The sequence below is a fragment of the Micropterus dolomieu genome, linkage group LG09 (genome assembly GCF_021292245.1).
Source record: "Micropterus dolomieu isolate WLL.071019.BEF.003 ecotype Adirondacks linkage group LG09, ASM2129224v1, whole genome shotgun sequence".
Classification (NCBI taxonomy): Eukaryota; Metazoa; Chordata; class Actinopteri; order Centrarchiformes; family Centrarchidae; genus Micropterus; species Micropterus dolomieu.
Genome location: NC_060158.1, coordinates 23,481,475 through 23,495,306, shown reverse-complemented (window position 1 = coordinate 23,495,306; position 13,832 = coordinate 23,481,475). Strand labels below are relative to the sequence as shown.

The following is a 13,832-nucleotide window of genomic DNA, read 5'->3' as shown; positions in this document are numbered from 1 at the left end:
AACTACATAGATAATATTTATGTTTCTACTATGAGTACAGACTTGAAATATCAGGTGTGTTATAAGTGAAAAGCAATTCATAAAACATCAATAATGAGTGGCTAGTGATAACTGTGATTTAAGCATAACCACTGAATAGTGTAGTATAAGATGTAACCACGACTTCAAAACATAGCCAGTTTTTCTCAACTAGCATTGCCACTGGGGTGGACTATGGATAAAAAAAATCCTAGACTTATGACTCAGACCACATTTGGACTGATAAGAAATAAAACCCCCTGTCACGATGATATGATTAATCATTCTAATGATTTAACCTGTGTCAGATATCTCTGGTCATTTTATGGCTGTAAGTTATGAAGATAACACTAAATCCACTACAACAATAAAATGCATTCTCAACATACAAACAAAAGGTAAATGCTATTTATTGCAGCTCCATTTGCATTGTTTGTAAAGGTATTTGTATTTCTCATGTATAGTAACTGCAATTGGTACAAGATTAGAATTCAAACTGGACAGCACAGCAAAAATACTTTTTACGTCACACAAAAGCTCTTTTTTGCCATTAGGTTCGTTAATAATTATTACCACAGACACAGTACAGAAGTAATTTAATGTTTTATTTAATGAGTGAGTTTGTGATTCATGAGTTTTTGTAGAGGTCAAACAACAATCTTCCTCACCTCTTCAGTAGTTTATAATGTGTTCCTCTCATTCTCACCCACATCAAATCTGCATACACTTTATAAGTATTTGCACCAAATACATTAACCTCTGACGGAGGTTTTCGAAAAGATTATATAAATCTGATGGAAATAACGGATGAGAACAACAATAGGTGAAAAGGCAATGTCATTTTTGCATGCTGGAACTGCTGAAATCAGAGGTCATTGGAGGAGACTTCACTCATCTGAACCTGAGTTGAGTGATAAAACTGTCAGAGGCAGAGCAAAGAGATATGACTGTTGTCGTCTGAAATCTTTCTCATAACCTTCAGCTAAAGACAGTGAAGAAAAGACGAGCGGAGAAAGAGAGTGGCACCTCTGTCTCTTCTCGTTGAAATGAAAGGGACATTAAGAGGCTTCTGGAATGTTAATCGTGTATCGATCTGTATAATCTATGGCTAACTCTTGTCCCTGGGTCCCTATATGTGTGAGCAATGAACGTCATTCTCCCACACTGCAGGAGAGACGGTGACCCTATTGTATCTTTAATAAGGTACACATGTACTGCAGGACCCCTGTTTCCTCTTTATTGGCTGGACAATGTATATTGTTTCTATGTCCTTTTTAATAGACCATATAGGACCCAAATTTCCCAATTTGGACCAGTTATAAAACACCTGTTCCAGTTTATCAACCAGATATGGGACCCATAGGTCCTTTTATTCGAAATATGACCCCTGTATCATACTTATAGACCACAGTGGGGACTGATTTCCTGTTTACACTGGGTACACCCTTGTTGTTATCTGCTTAGAGCAGACAGTTCATGTTTTATGGAACCACTTCTTACATATATACATAATCTTGTGTAGTTTAACCACATAACAATGTCTGATTGTCCATGAATTCTAGAATGACACACAGAAGTGTTTTCTGATCTGATGCCTCTATCGGCACAACAACATAATTTGTCTGTGCCTTCCAAAACTGTTAGAAACCACTGTAAATCTGTTTTATGATTTGGCTAAGAATTCATTAAAGGTCCCATATTATCAGTGTGCCACACACGGACCTGTACGTGTAGCCGTGTGATGTGACATCACATACCGAGCCTTGGGCTGATGTCTGACTGCAGGGGAATAAAGACACGCGCGACTGAGTTTACTTTATATTGTGATAGTTATTGTAACACCTCTTGTGAGAATGATCAGAGTCCAGCCTGGACACCTCTTCCTCTAGTGAGGAGGAAACTTTGATATGTAGTGGCAGAAACTTGTTTCCATGAGATGAGAGATCTCTCAATTCAATTCAATTCAAAATTAGCTTTATTGGCATGAATGAATAACAATATTGCCAAAAACATAAGAACAATCAACATGTGTGTGTGTGTGTGTGTGTGTGTGTGTGTGTGTGTGTGTGTGTGTGTGTGTATGTGTGTTAGAAAAATCTCTCTCTCTCCCTCTCTCTCTCGCCCATTGCCATGAATGTTTAGGTTGTTTAGGTTGCAATGTTGCCAGTGCACAAATTCACATATAAGCAATAAAAAATATGTAATTAAATAATAATGTGATAATTAAGTTACTTTATACAAACATCAATGGTTCTCCGTTTGTTGCATGAGGAAATACATTTAGCTGCAATGATATGGCACTAAGTAGGAGAGTTTCTGTGTGTCTGATTTAGCTCTCTTTTGCACACACACACACTGTTTGGAGCAGGTTTTTAGTCTTTCTTCTATTGCTACTGTAGAATGAAGTTAGTTCAATATAAACTAGGCCTATACTGTGTGTGTGTGTGTGTGTGTGTGTTGATGTGTGAGTGTGTGTGTGTGTGTGTGTGTGTGTGTGTATATATATATATAAATATATGACCTAACTATAAAATATTAAAAAATTAAAAGTAGATTAGATGTAATTAAGCTACTTTTGCCACGTTGCTGTAGCTTAGCTTGCTACATTTCACTGGGGAGTAGCTTCTGTGTAGGGAAGCTTCATTTAATGTAGAGTAGCTAGTAGCGTAGCTCACTACATTTTCCAAGTAGCTTTCCCAACACATATATTATGCTTATTTTCAGGTTCATACTTTTATTTTGGGGTTCTACTAGAAAATGTTTACATGCTTTAATGTTCAAAAACAAATTATTTTTCTAATACTGTCCTTTGCTGCAGCACATCTATTCACCCTCTGTCTGAACATTTTGTTTTGGTGCCTGTCTCTTTAAGGCCCCCCTCCCTAAAAGCCAATTTTCTTCTGATTGGCCAACTTCTGGAAACCTGCCATGGGGCAGTGCTTGTGGCCCGTAACGCCTTATCCTTGACAGCATATGACAGCTACAGTAAATTAGCTAGGAAAATAGCAATATGGGGCACTGAATTTAATGAATTTACTGCATCAAACCACTAATGAGAGTATTAGGTTGGAAAAATAATAGACACAATAGAGTGTTTCTGGCAGCTGGCCTCAATGATTACTGGACAAACACATAACTTTATAACTTTATTTACTGATTTTGGTGAAACTAGATCATATTTTAACGTAGAAAATGTTTTCTGGTTTTCCCTCTGATGTCCTCTGGCTGCTCTGCCTCAACTTTCAGTGTTTTACAGAGTTTCCTGATGGACAGATAGCTTTAATATTTACTTTTCCTTCACAACCAACAAAACACTTTACTTTACGGGAGTAATACTGAGCAACCTCCAGCGACAGAATGATCACTTAGTGTTGTTAATAAAGTTAAAGTAGGCTCTGCTGGGGACATGGCTGAGGGAATTTACTGTATAGTTGTAACATCACAGCCTTATGGAAGTCATATGGACTCATTTGATCAGATTAACCCCCACTTCATAATATTGTGGTTGACCATTTAGTATTAAACTGTAGAACTTTTTTAGTCGCAATGTCTGAGGGGAGATAATAGGTTTCTCCTAAAGATGACTCCACTCTCACTTGGCTTGTAGCCACAGGAAACAAAACACTGAAGGCATTTGTTTTTTAGGAGGCTGGAACCAGAGAATGTTTGTCATTCTTCATGCTAAATGATTTATCCATTATCAAAATTTGCCAAAATGTAAGTCAGACAACTAATCCATTAAACCTCTTATCATATTAGCACTATAAACATAATTTAGGTTACACGTTTTTGATAGAACTTATGTTTCTTTGGATATTTGGCAATACTTATTTAATTAAACAACTTGCCAAAGGTGAATGAGGGGGTTGTCCAAAAATCAGCAGCCCACTGTGCTTGTGGGATCCCACAGCTGATGCTGGACCCCACAATTTAAAAGGGCTGTTTCAGGGTAAAGATTTGTTTTTTGGATTATGCACTTAATTGTGATGGTTATGGTAAACGGGCAAGGAATGAATTATATCAGTGACTTATTCCCACGAAGATAGTGACACTAGGCTCTTGTGTGTGTTTTTGTGTGTGTCTGTATGAGAGAGAGACACACACAGAGCCATTAGCTGTGGCTGCACGTTACACTCTGCAGCACTTGCGCACGCCTTTTACGCTGCGCTCACCTCTCCGCGTAGTAAAGCCTCTCCACGCCGCCGCTCCGTCACCAGTCTGCCGGAGTCTGCCGGTGGTCTGAGGGCCGTCGCTGAGACTCCACCAGCAGCGAGACAACGCGGCATCGAGCACCACCCCCTCCCCTCCTCTTAACCCTCCTCATCCTCATCTGGCTGTTTTTGCGCTTCTGCTGCAGCGTTCAAGTTCAGGTGAGCCTCGTCACTGGCACAACAAGTCCTCTGCCCGGGACCGACCGGGATGCTTGCTCCATGCCGTTCAGTGGTATGCTATAAATGGGCCGCGCAGGATGTAAAGCCTCGCTATAAGAAGCAGGAGGATGGCGAAACCAGGCTTGTCTGCGGCGGTGCTGCTGCTCCTGCTGGGCTTCTTGTCGGTGTCCTCCGTTAATGCCGGTGAGTTTTACCACAGGTTGACGGGCGATCATCGCGAGTAAACAGGGGATGATGTACTGGCTGATCAAACCACCACGTTACTGTGTAGTAGGCCTGTTAGTATGTTTGGACCCCAGCTGTCTAATGTGATGCATGTAATGTGCAGCGGATAGCACCTGGCAGGACACGTTGTTATATGTCGGGATCAGCATTTGCATCAACTAGGTTGAAGTAATAAGCTTTGTAATGCCAACCATGGCTGACACAAGTTAGTATCATACTGTATCAACACTTAGGCTATAATATGGTGCTTTTTAATATAAGTTGTTCTCCCCAGTTTGGAGAATAGGCTAGAATTTTTTTTTTTTTTCCAAGAACAAAAATAATCTTTGCTGTACTCTGCCTATGGTTGAAGAAAGTTCTTAATTTTTAAGGGGAAACACATTTAGAAAATACAATTTTTAAACACCACCAAAGACTAAATAAGTTTTAGAGTTAATACAATTAACTGATTAATTATTTGATACAATTAGTTGATAATGATTTCAAAGAAAAATGGCAAACATTTGCTGATTCCACCTTGAGAAATGTGAGGATTTAATGCGTGCCTGACATTTTATAGACAAACTGATTTCTCGATTAATCAAGACAATAATCGAAAAAAAGGATTGTTAGTTGTAACCCTAAAGTGTGTCACCCTGCCTGAAAACTTCCAGCTTCAACATCCATCAATGTCCTGAAGGGTTATGAAACAGTATTAGATTAAACAGGGGTGTGGTATTCATATTCAAAGCTCTCCATACAGCATAAACCTAATCAAAATATATTCTGCCTATTGGATATAGGATCTCATCTATCTTTCATGATATTGCATATTTGTAACCTGCAGTGGCTTATATTCAAGAAGACATTCATCTCAAGTGTAAGATCTTGGTTACATTGTGTCCCGATGATAAGCAGAGAAATGACAGCTAGTCCTTTGAAAAGCTGAAATTGTGGCGATAAGATCCAGTGGAATTTATCTCAGCCTCCAGAGATTTGATATTTGGCTTCTTGAGGCTAGAAATGAATGTAGTTTTAAGGGGGAGTTTTGTGATTTTGCAGCCAGCTTTAAGCTCTTTGGCAGCAAACGGCTTAAGAATGGATGGGAGTCCCTCTCTGCTATTGTATTGTTTCTCTGTGTGTGTGTCTGTGAGAGAGAGAGGGGGAGAGAGAGGGGGAGACAGAGAGAGACAGTGCCGGATGATCAACTGTGGGAAAACAGCTAGTCATAGCAGCATATCACACACGTACTTAAATACACCACAATCTACTCAACATAAACAAACACACATTTGAAACCACTGAGAGAGTTTGGCCCCAAACAACTGTTACACTCCAGTTTAACAATGTATTCGAGTGATTGTCTTAGCATTGGACAGACAAGGAGGGAGGCAGAAAGAGACACAGAGAGTACTGTTCTTCCTGTAATATCATTATATAAACAAGTCAGAGGCCGGGTGTTCAAGATTCCCAGAGGTGTTTGAGACAATGTGTCAATCTAATTTGCAAAAAGTGACAGACTACAGTTAATGCTCGTAATCTAGTTTATAAACGGAGAGAAAGAAAGAGGCAATTGGCTCACTCAGAAACACGCACTTAATGAAATGGAGAAGGTAACACCTGGACATGAGAGCATACAGAAGAGCAACGTATTAAAGCAAGAGTATGTAACTTTTGAAAGACATAAAAGCACATTTTCCTCTTACAAATAACAAGAAGCAGGCGGCGCAGTAGTGCAGTGGTTAGCCTTTCTGTGTGGAGTATGCATGTTCTCCCCGAGTCCGCATGGGTTCTCTCCGGGTTCTCCGGCTTCCTCCCACCATCCAAAGACATGCAGTCTGAGGTTATTTGGTGTCTCCAAAAATTGTCCTTAGATGTGAGTGTGACTGGTTGTTTTTCTGTGTGTGACCCTGCGATGGATTGGCGACCTGTCCAGGGTGTACCCCGCCTTTCGCCCAGTGTAAGCTGGGATTGGCTCCAGCCAAGCGGTTGGCGATGGATGGATGAAATAACAAGAAGCATCCAAGCAATAAAATGCACCTTTGCTCAACTCAACACACACTTGTTCTCTAATGACCAGTAGTCTATGGTTGCTAATGTTAGCTAATGTTAGCAAACTTTAGATATATATTGCCGTGTTCCTGATGGACTGATGAACTAGCGAGCCGTGCTGAACAGATAATAATAAGAATTAAAGGTTCAGTGCATAAGTTTTAGTGACATCTAGTGGTGAGGGTTGTGAATTGCAATCAGCGGCTCACAGTGCATTCACATGCTCCTCGGGTGGTCCTACTTCCAGAGTTGTGAAGTCGTTCTTCCGACTTCAGTGTGCGTTCATGTGCTTTTAAGTCGGAATGTGGAATCAACATGGACGCTACTGCAAAGATTTGTTGGATTAGCATTATCAGAGCATATAAACAACACACAGAGACACCTAGTTCACTCTTCATGGACAACAAAATAACTGTTATAATCATATTACAAATTACATGTTTGCAAAGTATATATATGCAATACGTGATTTTGTACGAATCAAAGTTCTGTATACTTCTTTATGTCCAATGTACACTTTATTTCTCTTTTTGCAATAAAGATTTAAGGAGGAAAAAAAAGATTCTGATTATTCTGACACCACATGAATGCACCGCTCCCCCCTCCCTTTCCAAGCGTGCAGGAGAAGCTGACAGAGTGCTAAATAATAAATGTGGACCTCCATTTGTCCAAATTCCTCTTCTTTTCTCACTTCTAATAAACCAGAACACAACTACTAATAGTAGTACTAGCGTACTTGTTCTTCTTCTTCATACATATTCAACGTAGTGACGAAACATGCTCTGTTGACCAGTTTGTCCGTTTGGGCTACTGTAGAAACATGGCGCCGCAACATGGCGACGTCTGTGTAGGAGGACCCACTGTGTATGTAGATAGAAATGGCTCGTTCTAAGGTCTTTATACACCGCTGAAAACATAGTTATGGATATTATATTGCATTTCTGTCAATAGATCCTCCTCAATATTACACTCTGAACCTTTAAGGTGCAGAAACATTTTGGACTCAACACCATAAATAGAAAGATTGAGATAAAGGTAAGGCACTTAGCTTTATCACATCAAATTTAAAGTCACCTGTTATGCTGTCACTGAAGTGAAGCAGTAGAGGAACTAAATCATAGCTTAGGGTTAAACTGTGTGGGTTGGGACTTAGTGTTAATTCTCTCTAGTGCTTTTTGACCACATGGGGGCAGTGGAAACATGCTGTGAATTCAACACTTAACATAACCTTATGAAGTAGAATGAGAAAATGTTAGCAAACAGTCCTGTTTTGCTGTAAACAGATGCCTGCTGTGGCCGAAAAGGACGCTGGAGAGCGGTGATAGCGAACCAACAGTAAAGCTTCAGCCCAGAAAATCAAAACAACAAACAAAAAGATGCAAAAACGCTGCATAGAGCTGAGGGCAATGCGGAGTTGGTGATAATTATCTGTCAGTTTGTCTCTTTGAGTGAGCAGATTCACATACAAGTATTCATGTGATCCATTGTTGAAGAAACAAATTTGATTATAGTTGCTTTAAGACACGGTACACACGGAGGTGAAGTTAATTGGTTGTCTGTGCAATCATCCTATTTCGACCCATAGTTACGTATATTGTTAGGCTGCAACCTCTAGTGGCCATAGTAATTATGACAGGAGCAAAGAAGGAGATCCGGTGAGGTTGTATAAAGAGCAACAAAGTCTGCGGAGGGATGAGGTTGGTGTAGATAGGTGGGTCAAACACAGGACACTCACCCAGGAGCCCGCTGTTCTTGTCCCGCGTGAAACCAAAAGTTAACATACGTAAGTAAAGTTACATATGTAACATAACCAAACTGCGGCCGTTAACCACGTGTTTATTATTTTACCATGACAAAGGTCTGGTACGCCTGTCACTGGTACTCTCCACGGTCATATGTGTTGTGTGGGAGTCACTGGCAAATAACCTATTCCTTCATTTAGGTATGAGGACATGTTGACAATGTCAAGGTCAGACTCTAACGTTGCTTAGACAGATCAGGCTCATGGGAAATACAGCCCTGACTCTGATCACAGACCTTGAGATGGTCTCATCTCACACACACATACTCACTCATTCACGCGTGCACAGACGGACAGACTACAAATCTGGTTTCTGCGGTCCCTTTACAGTCAAGGAAGGAAGAAAGTTGGGCAAGACTGTAATTTAAAATCTATCATACCCAATCTCCTGATCAAAAAACATTTCATTGAATTCTGGGATGGGAGTTTTTTTAGACTAAACATTCAAATCAATTGGCAGCGTGACAGAGGAAATACATTCTCATGAGTCACACTTTAATGAGATGTGCGTGGGAGAAAGAAGAGAGAGAAGAAAGAAGGTAAAGACAGGAAAATGTTTGAGAGAGAAACACAGAGACAAGACAAATGAGAAACAGAGCCTTTTCAAGGGAAACACCAAGAGACCTCTGCCTGGTTAATTAGGCCTGGTATTAATGAAAGTAGAAAGATTAATTTGTTGGAGGGGATGAGAAGATTTTAGGGAAGGCGGGGCGACAGAACAAGAGAAGAATGAGTTCAAAGAGAGAGAGAGTGACAGAGATGGGAAGATGTGTGTTCAGGTCTACACTGTAGCATTGATTGTATGTATTACAATAACATTAATGACCTGTGTGTGCTTTAATTTGTTTCTTGTGGCTATGCTACTGTGTGCGTGTCAGACACCTTGCTGTCAGCTCCACTCAATGTGACCATCAGAGAGATTGAGGTCAACTCCGCTATGGTCACATGGGAAATCTTGGAGGGGGACCCTGTCATCGGATTTGCCATCACACAACAGGTACCTCTATGTGTGTCATGTACTTTGTGTGTGTGTGTGTTCAAACAGTTAGGAAATGCCCTTCTTTAATTGCCCGGTAAATAAAAACTGTACCCCCTAAGGGGACTTTTCTCTTGATCTAGCAGAAACCAATTGACCTGAGCAAGCAATCCTAGCTTGATAATAATGTACATTTTAAGTAGAACGTACATGGCCAGTGAAGCAGAAAAATCCCTGGAGACTTTATTTCAGCTTTTTCCCAACTGTTAACTAAGAGGAACCTGTATGCATTTGCCCCCTTTCAGCCTCAACCAGAGCGCAGTTTCTGGAATTATCCGAGCAGGAAAATCTGACTTTGCCACCAGAAATCAACATTTGATAGAACACGCATCCAAGGAATGTTTGCTAACATAGAACCCTAACCTCTCTTAACATTGTCTTGAGGGAGCAGAGTGAAGCTGAATCTGTGGTTTTAGTTAAAGTGATATGGAATTCTGAGTGCAGATATTGTTACTTTGTGCCAATATTATCTTGAAATGTCCCCATTTTCATGTCAAAGAAATTACAATTAGAAAGAGGGTTCCCCAGAACTTTTTCTTTGCACGTTGGAAAAACTTCTAACACATTTAGAATCAAATATCAGACTGTGGCCTGATGCATCAGTTTAACCTCGAACCTCTCTGCTGATTTGGTGCCAAAGAAAAGAGATCTTCTGTTCAGGGATCAATAAAGCATCATATTACATGAAGCCTCCTGGCCCTGATTTCTCTAACTCGGCTCTTCTGTTCCTTGCTCATTTGCAGAAGAAGGATGTGCGCATGCTGAGGTTCATCCAGGAAGTGAACACCACCACGCGCTCCTGTGCATTGTGGGATTTGGATGAGGACACAGAGTACATCGTTCACGTTCAGAGTATAAGCATGGGAGGCAGCAGCCCCCCCAGTGATCCGGTTCTCTTTAGAACGCCCAAAGAATCGGAGAAGATGGCGTCTAAAAGCCCAGGTGAGGGACTATAACACATTTTATTCATCTAAGAATGTACCTGGTTTTGTGATTTTTTTACTTACTGGTGCTTAATAAGCAGCTCATTTGTCTGTATTTCTATCTTTACTTTATGCTACTGTAAGCTTTTTCTGACCTGTAAGTGTTGTAAGAGGACCCCATTAATGTGTTCTCTTGGATCCATGAAATCTCAAAAACCCTTGAAAGGATGTATTCCTTGGCAAATCCTCATTCTTTTGTTGAAATTGTCAAAGTCAAAAATGATGTTGAGCCTTACATGAACTGTGTGAGTTTTCACTTCTGCTACAAACACCTACAAATAGGTAGATCATTGAAATTCAAAACATGCAAAAGCACACAGAAACAGAAGCAATCATCCATTAACACAGCAGCACTCAGAGAGAGAGAGAAAACAAACGAACGTTCTTTTCCCCTGCTATTCACTTGCTGACAAACAATAATCTATATGCACAAATTCATACATCGACACACACAGGTGTATGCATACACAGCTGCTTTTAACCAGAGGCAGTAACACAGCAGAGTACTAATGTTTTGTTTGTGCTTTTACCCTTCATAATGAAAAAAGAAAATGGCTATTTGACAATTTGATACAAATAAAATGCAGAAATTGTTGTCATTGTGAGAGTCCCCCCCCCACCCACCATACAATGTATTGTTCTAGTTTTCAAATGTAGAGGCTGCTGTTATCTGGAGCGCCTTGCAGTACTTCCAATTTTATCATGTCCGACCCAGTTACAGCACTGAGAGCAGCTGCTTCCGAGGGATACAGCAAATGCTAAATGCTCATCAGCAGCAGTGATAAGAAAGGAAACAGGGCACATTAGGGAGCAATGTATTGCCTTGACACCAAGCCCCCAGGAAGTGTGCCGGGCTTTGAAGCCAATTACACTATTTACCATAGACTTATATATATAATGAAAGAGACTCAAATCTATAACAAATCTCATCCTGTGAAAACACCTGAGCCCCCTTTTTGCAGTACCTCCAAAGATGATTAATCTTTCTCTCCAGAAATGGCTCCTTACGTATGATTCACAACAGTATTATTATTGTATTATTATTTTCTACTTTAATTTAATTTAATTATGCACCTGTCAGTTTCTTTGTACTTTATCAAACCTACAAGAAAAAACAATGTGCAGTTTGTCCCATTGGGTCTGTTTGTCTGGGACTGTCTTGTCCGTCTGATCCATTCTAAAGTTGTAAAATTCACTAATGGCCAAATCGAAATTTATTTTTCTAGTCATAATGAATGTGCATCAGAGCCACTTAACTATGTTACTGAACTTTAATAGGGCTTACATGTGGGCTTCTAGATTGCTAGCAACTTTGACACTGACACGTACATACCAGCTCTGCAGGTCATGCATTCTGTTTCACAGGGATCCTGACACACGCATGCACGCACGCACGCACGCACGCACGCACGCACGCACGCACGCACGCACGCACGCACGCACGCATTTTAGCAAATAGAACAAGGGGGACGTTTTGCTCTCAAGAAGAGAAGTGGCAAAAGGAGCAAATATTTGTGTAATGACATCCTGGCTCGGTCAAATCTACATCTGTCACCTGGAGGAGTAACTAGTAGGGATGGGGATTGCTAATTTTTGTTGATATTGATACCCTTGTTGAGACTGCGATAACATTGTTATATATTGAGGTGACATATGACTTGCGATAAATAAACAAATATTGAAGTGTGCATAGTAACTGCCTGGTTGTTTTTAAATTGATTACAGGATTAGACTTTAATATTTTAAATGCTGCTAAATGTTGTTTCTAGAGCAGCAACATTAATGTTTACAACAGTAAACTCACTATATATAAACTCAATATCTGACATCACAAGAGTGAGTGACATTTAGAAAGAATAAAAACTCAGACATCAGTCGGTATCAGTCCCTCCTCTTCCTCTTCCTCCTCCACCTCCCCTCTGCTGTTATTCACTGCCTGCAGGTAACGTTAGACTTACCTGTTCGAAGGAAGAGCACCTGGTTTGGCTCAGCCAGAAGTTGACTTTACAACAATGTGACAAATTTTAAGACTACAGACCAGTCTGTGCTACAGACAGACAGCTTTCTATTTAGCTTGTCTGTAACATTTGGCTAATTGCCAAGCTAACGTTAGCTGTGCTTGTACATAACATACTGGATGATAGACAGGGGACAGAGATGATTAAATTAACCCTTTCTACATGTTTACCCTACAGACAGGTGTATTGATAAAGTATTGTCTTTTTACTCACGAAGGTTTTATTGCACGTAGTTAAATTAACGAGCGTAGCTGTCGGCAACTCGAGTACTTTGGAGCTAACTCAACTTCACCGTTTCTACCATAATGGAGCGGTGGTCTCTGCTAGGCGGTGTGTGTGTGTGTAGGAGCCGACAGTGAGCAGGCAGGCTGCAGTCTGATGATAAATTTAATGTTAGTATAATACGAATATATCTATGGGTTACACTTTATTTGGCTTATGTCTGCCTACAGATTGTTTATAGTAGGCCTAGTAGGCCTTGATAATAGTATCCTATATAGCTAACACTAGTATAGTATTAATTCCACATATTCATTCATTAAATCATTGTGCAAGAGAAATGCTCTAAATGGTGGTTAGTTTCTAATTTGTTAGTGCTAAAGGCTAACTTATCAATAATCATGACCATTCATACAGAATGAGTTTGCTTTAGCACCACGTCAGCCTTTTGTAATGTCCTGCCCCATCCAGGCTTTGATTGGTCAGTTCACGAAAAGTGGCATTGATAAGCAACTTTATAAACATACTTGGATAAAAAAAGCACCCGATCTTCTCTCTTTAAATACGTGTTTTTTTTTTCAAAATACTAAACTTATCTCCCAGACCTACCTAAACCTCATTGGACTTCACGCCCCACCTTCACCCCCTTAGTGGATGATTCTCTCTCCATCACAGGATTCCCAAACACACCAGAAAATAAATGATCTGATCTTGCCTTGTGTTTACACCTGGTATTTTGAATGTGTTCTTATTATCCTCATTGAGATCAGGGCCCGTATTTATCAAGCTTCTCAGAATAACTCATAAGAACGCTGCTAAGAACTGACTTAAGAGTAAAAAAATTCTTGGCTCAAAGCTGTGCTTAAAAGTTACTTATCAAGCATCATAGTTCTAATTTGAGTGAAGTGTAGGACTAAATCTTAAGTGTCAGTCTCAGTGCTGATTTACGACACTTTGCTGTGCCGCAAACAGGATTTTGTACGACGTTGTAGCCAAGGACCAATCACTGAAGAGATTTCCTTCTTTAAGAATATTCTCAGATAAATTCACATTGAATGGTGAAATTCCTAAGAGGAGTTTATATTCAACACACGTTTAACAATAAAGAAT

The 13,832-nt window shown here is 40.1% G+C and overlaps 1 protein-coding gene across 1 annotated transcript in view; it reads left to right on the top strand.

Annotated features, from left to right (window-relative positions):
- Window positions 1–4,239: 4,239 nt before the first annotated feature.
- The window catches only part of fndc5b (fibronectin type III domain containing 5b), a 21,548-nt gene continuing 11,955 nt past the window's right edge, over window positions 4,240–13,832 (top strand). The window contains exons 1-3 of the mRNA XM_046059114.1: window positions 4,240–4,592; window positions 9,345–9,463; window positions 10,246–10,444. Coding sequence (XP_045915070.1) covers window positions 4,517–4,592; window positions 9,345–9,463; window positions 10,246–10,444 — 394 coding nt within the window. The 5' untranslated portion in view covers window positions 4,240–4,516. The remainder of the gene's footprint in view (window positions 4,593–9,344; window positions 9,464–10,245; window positions 10,445–13,832) is intronic.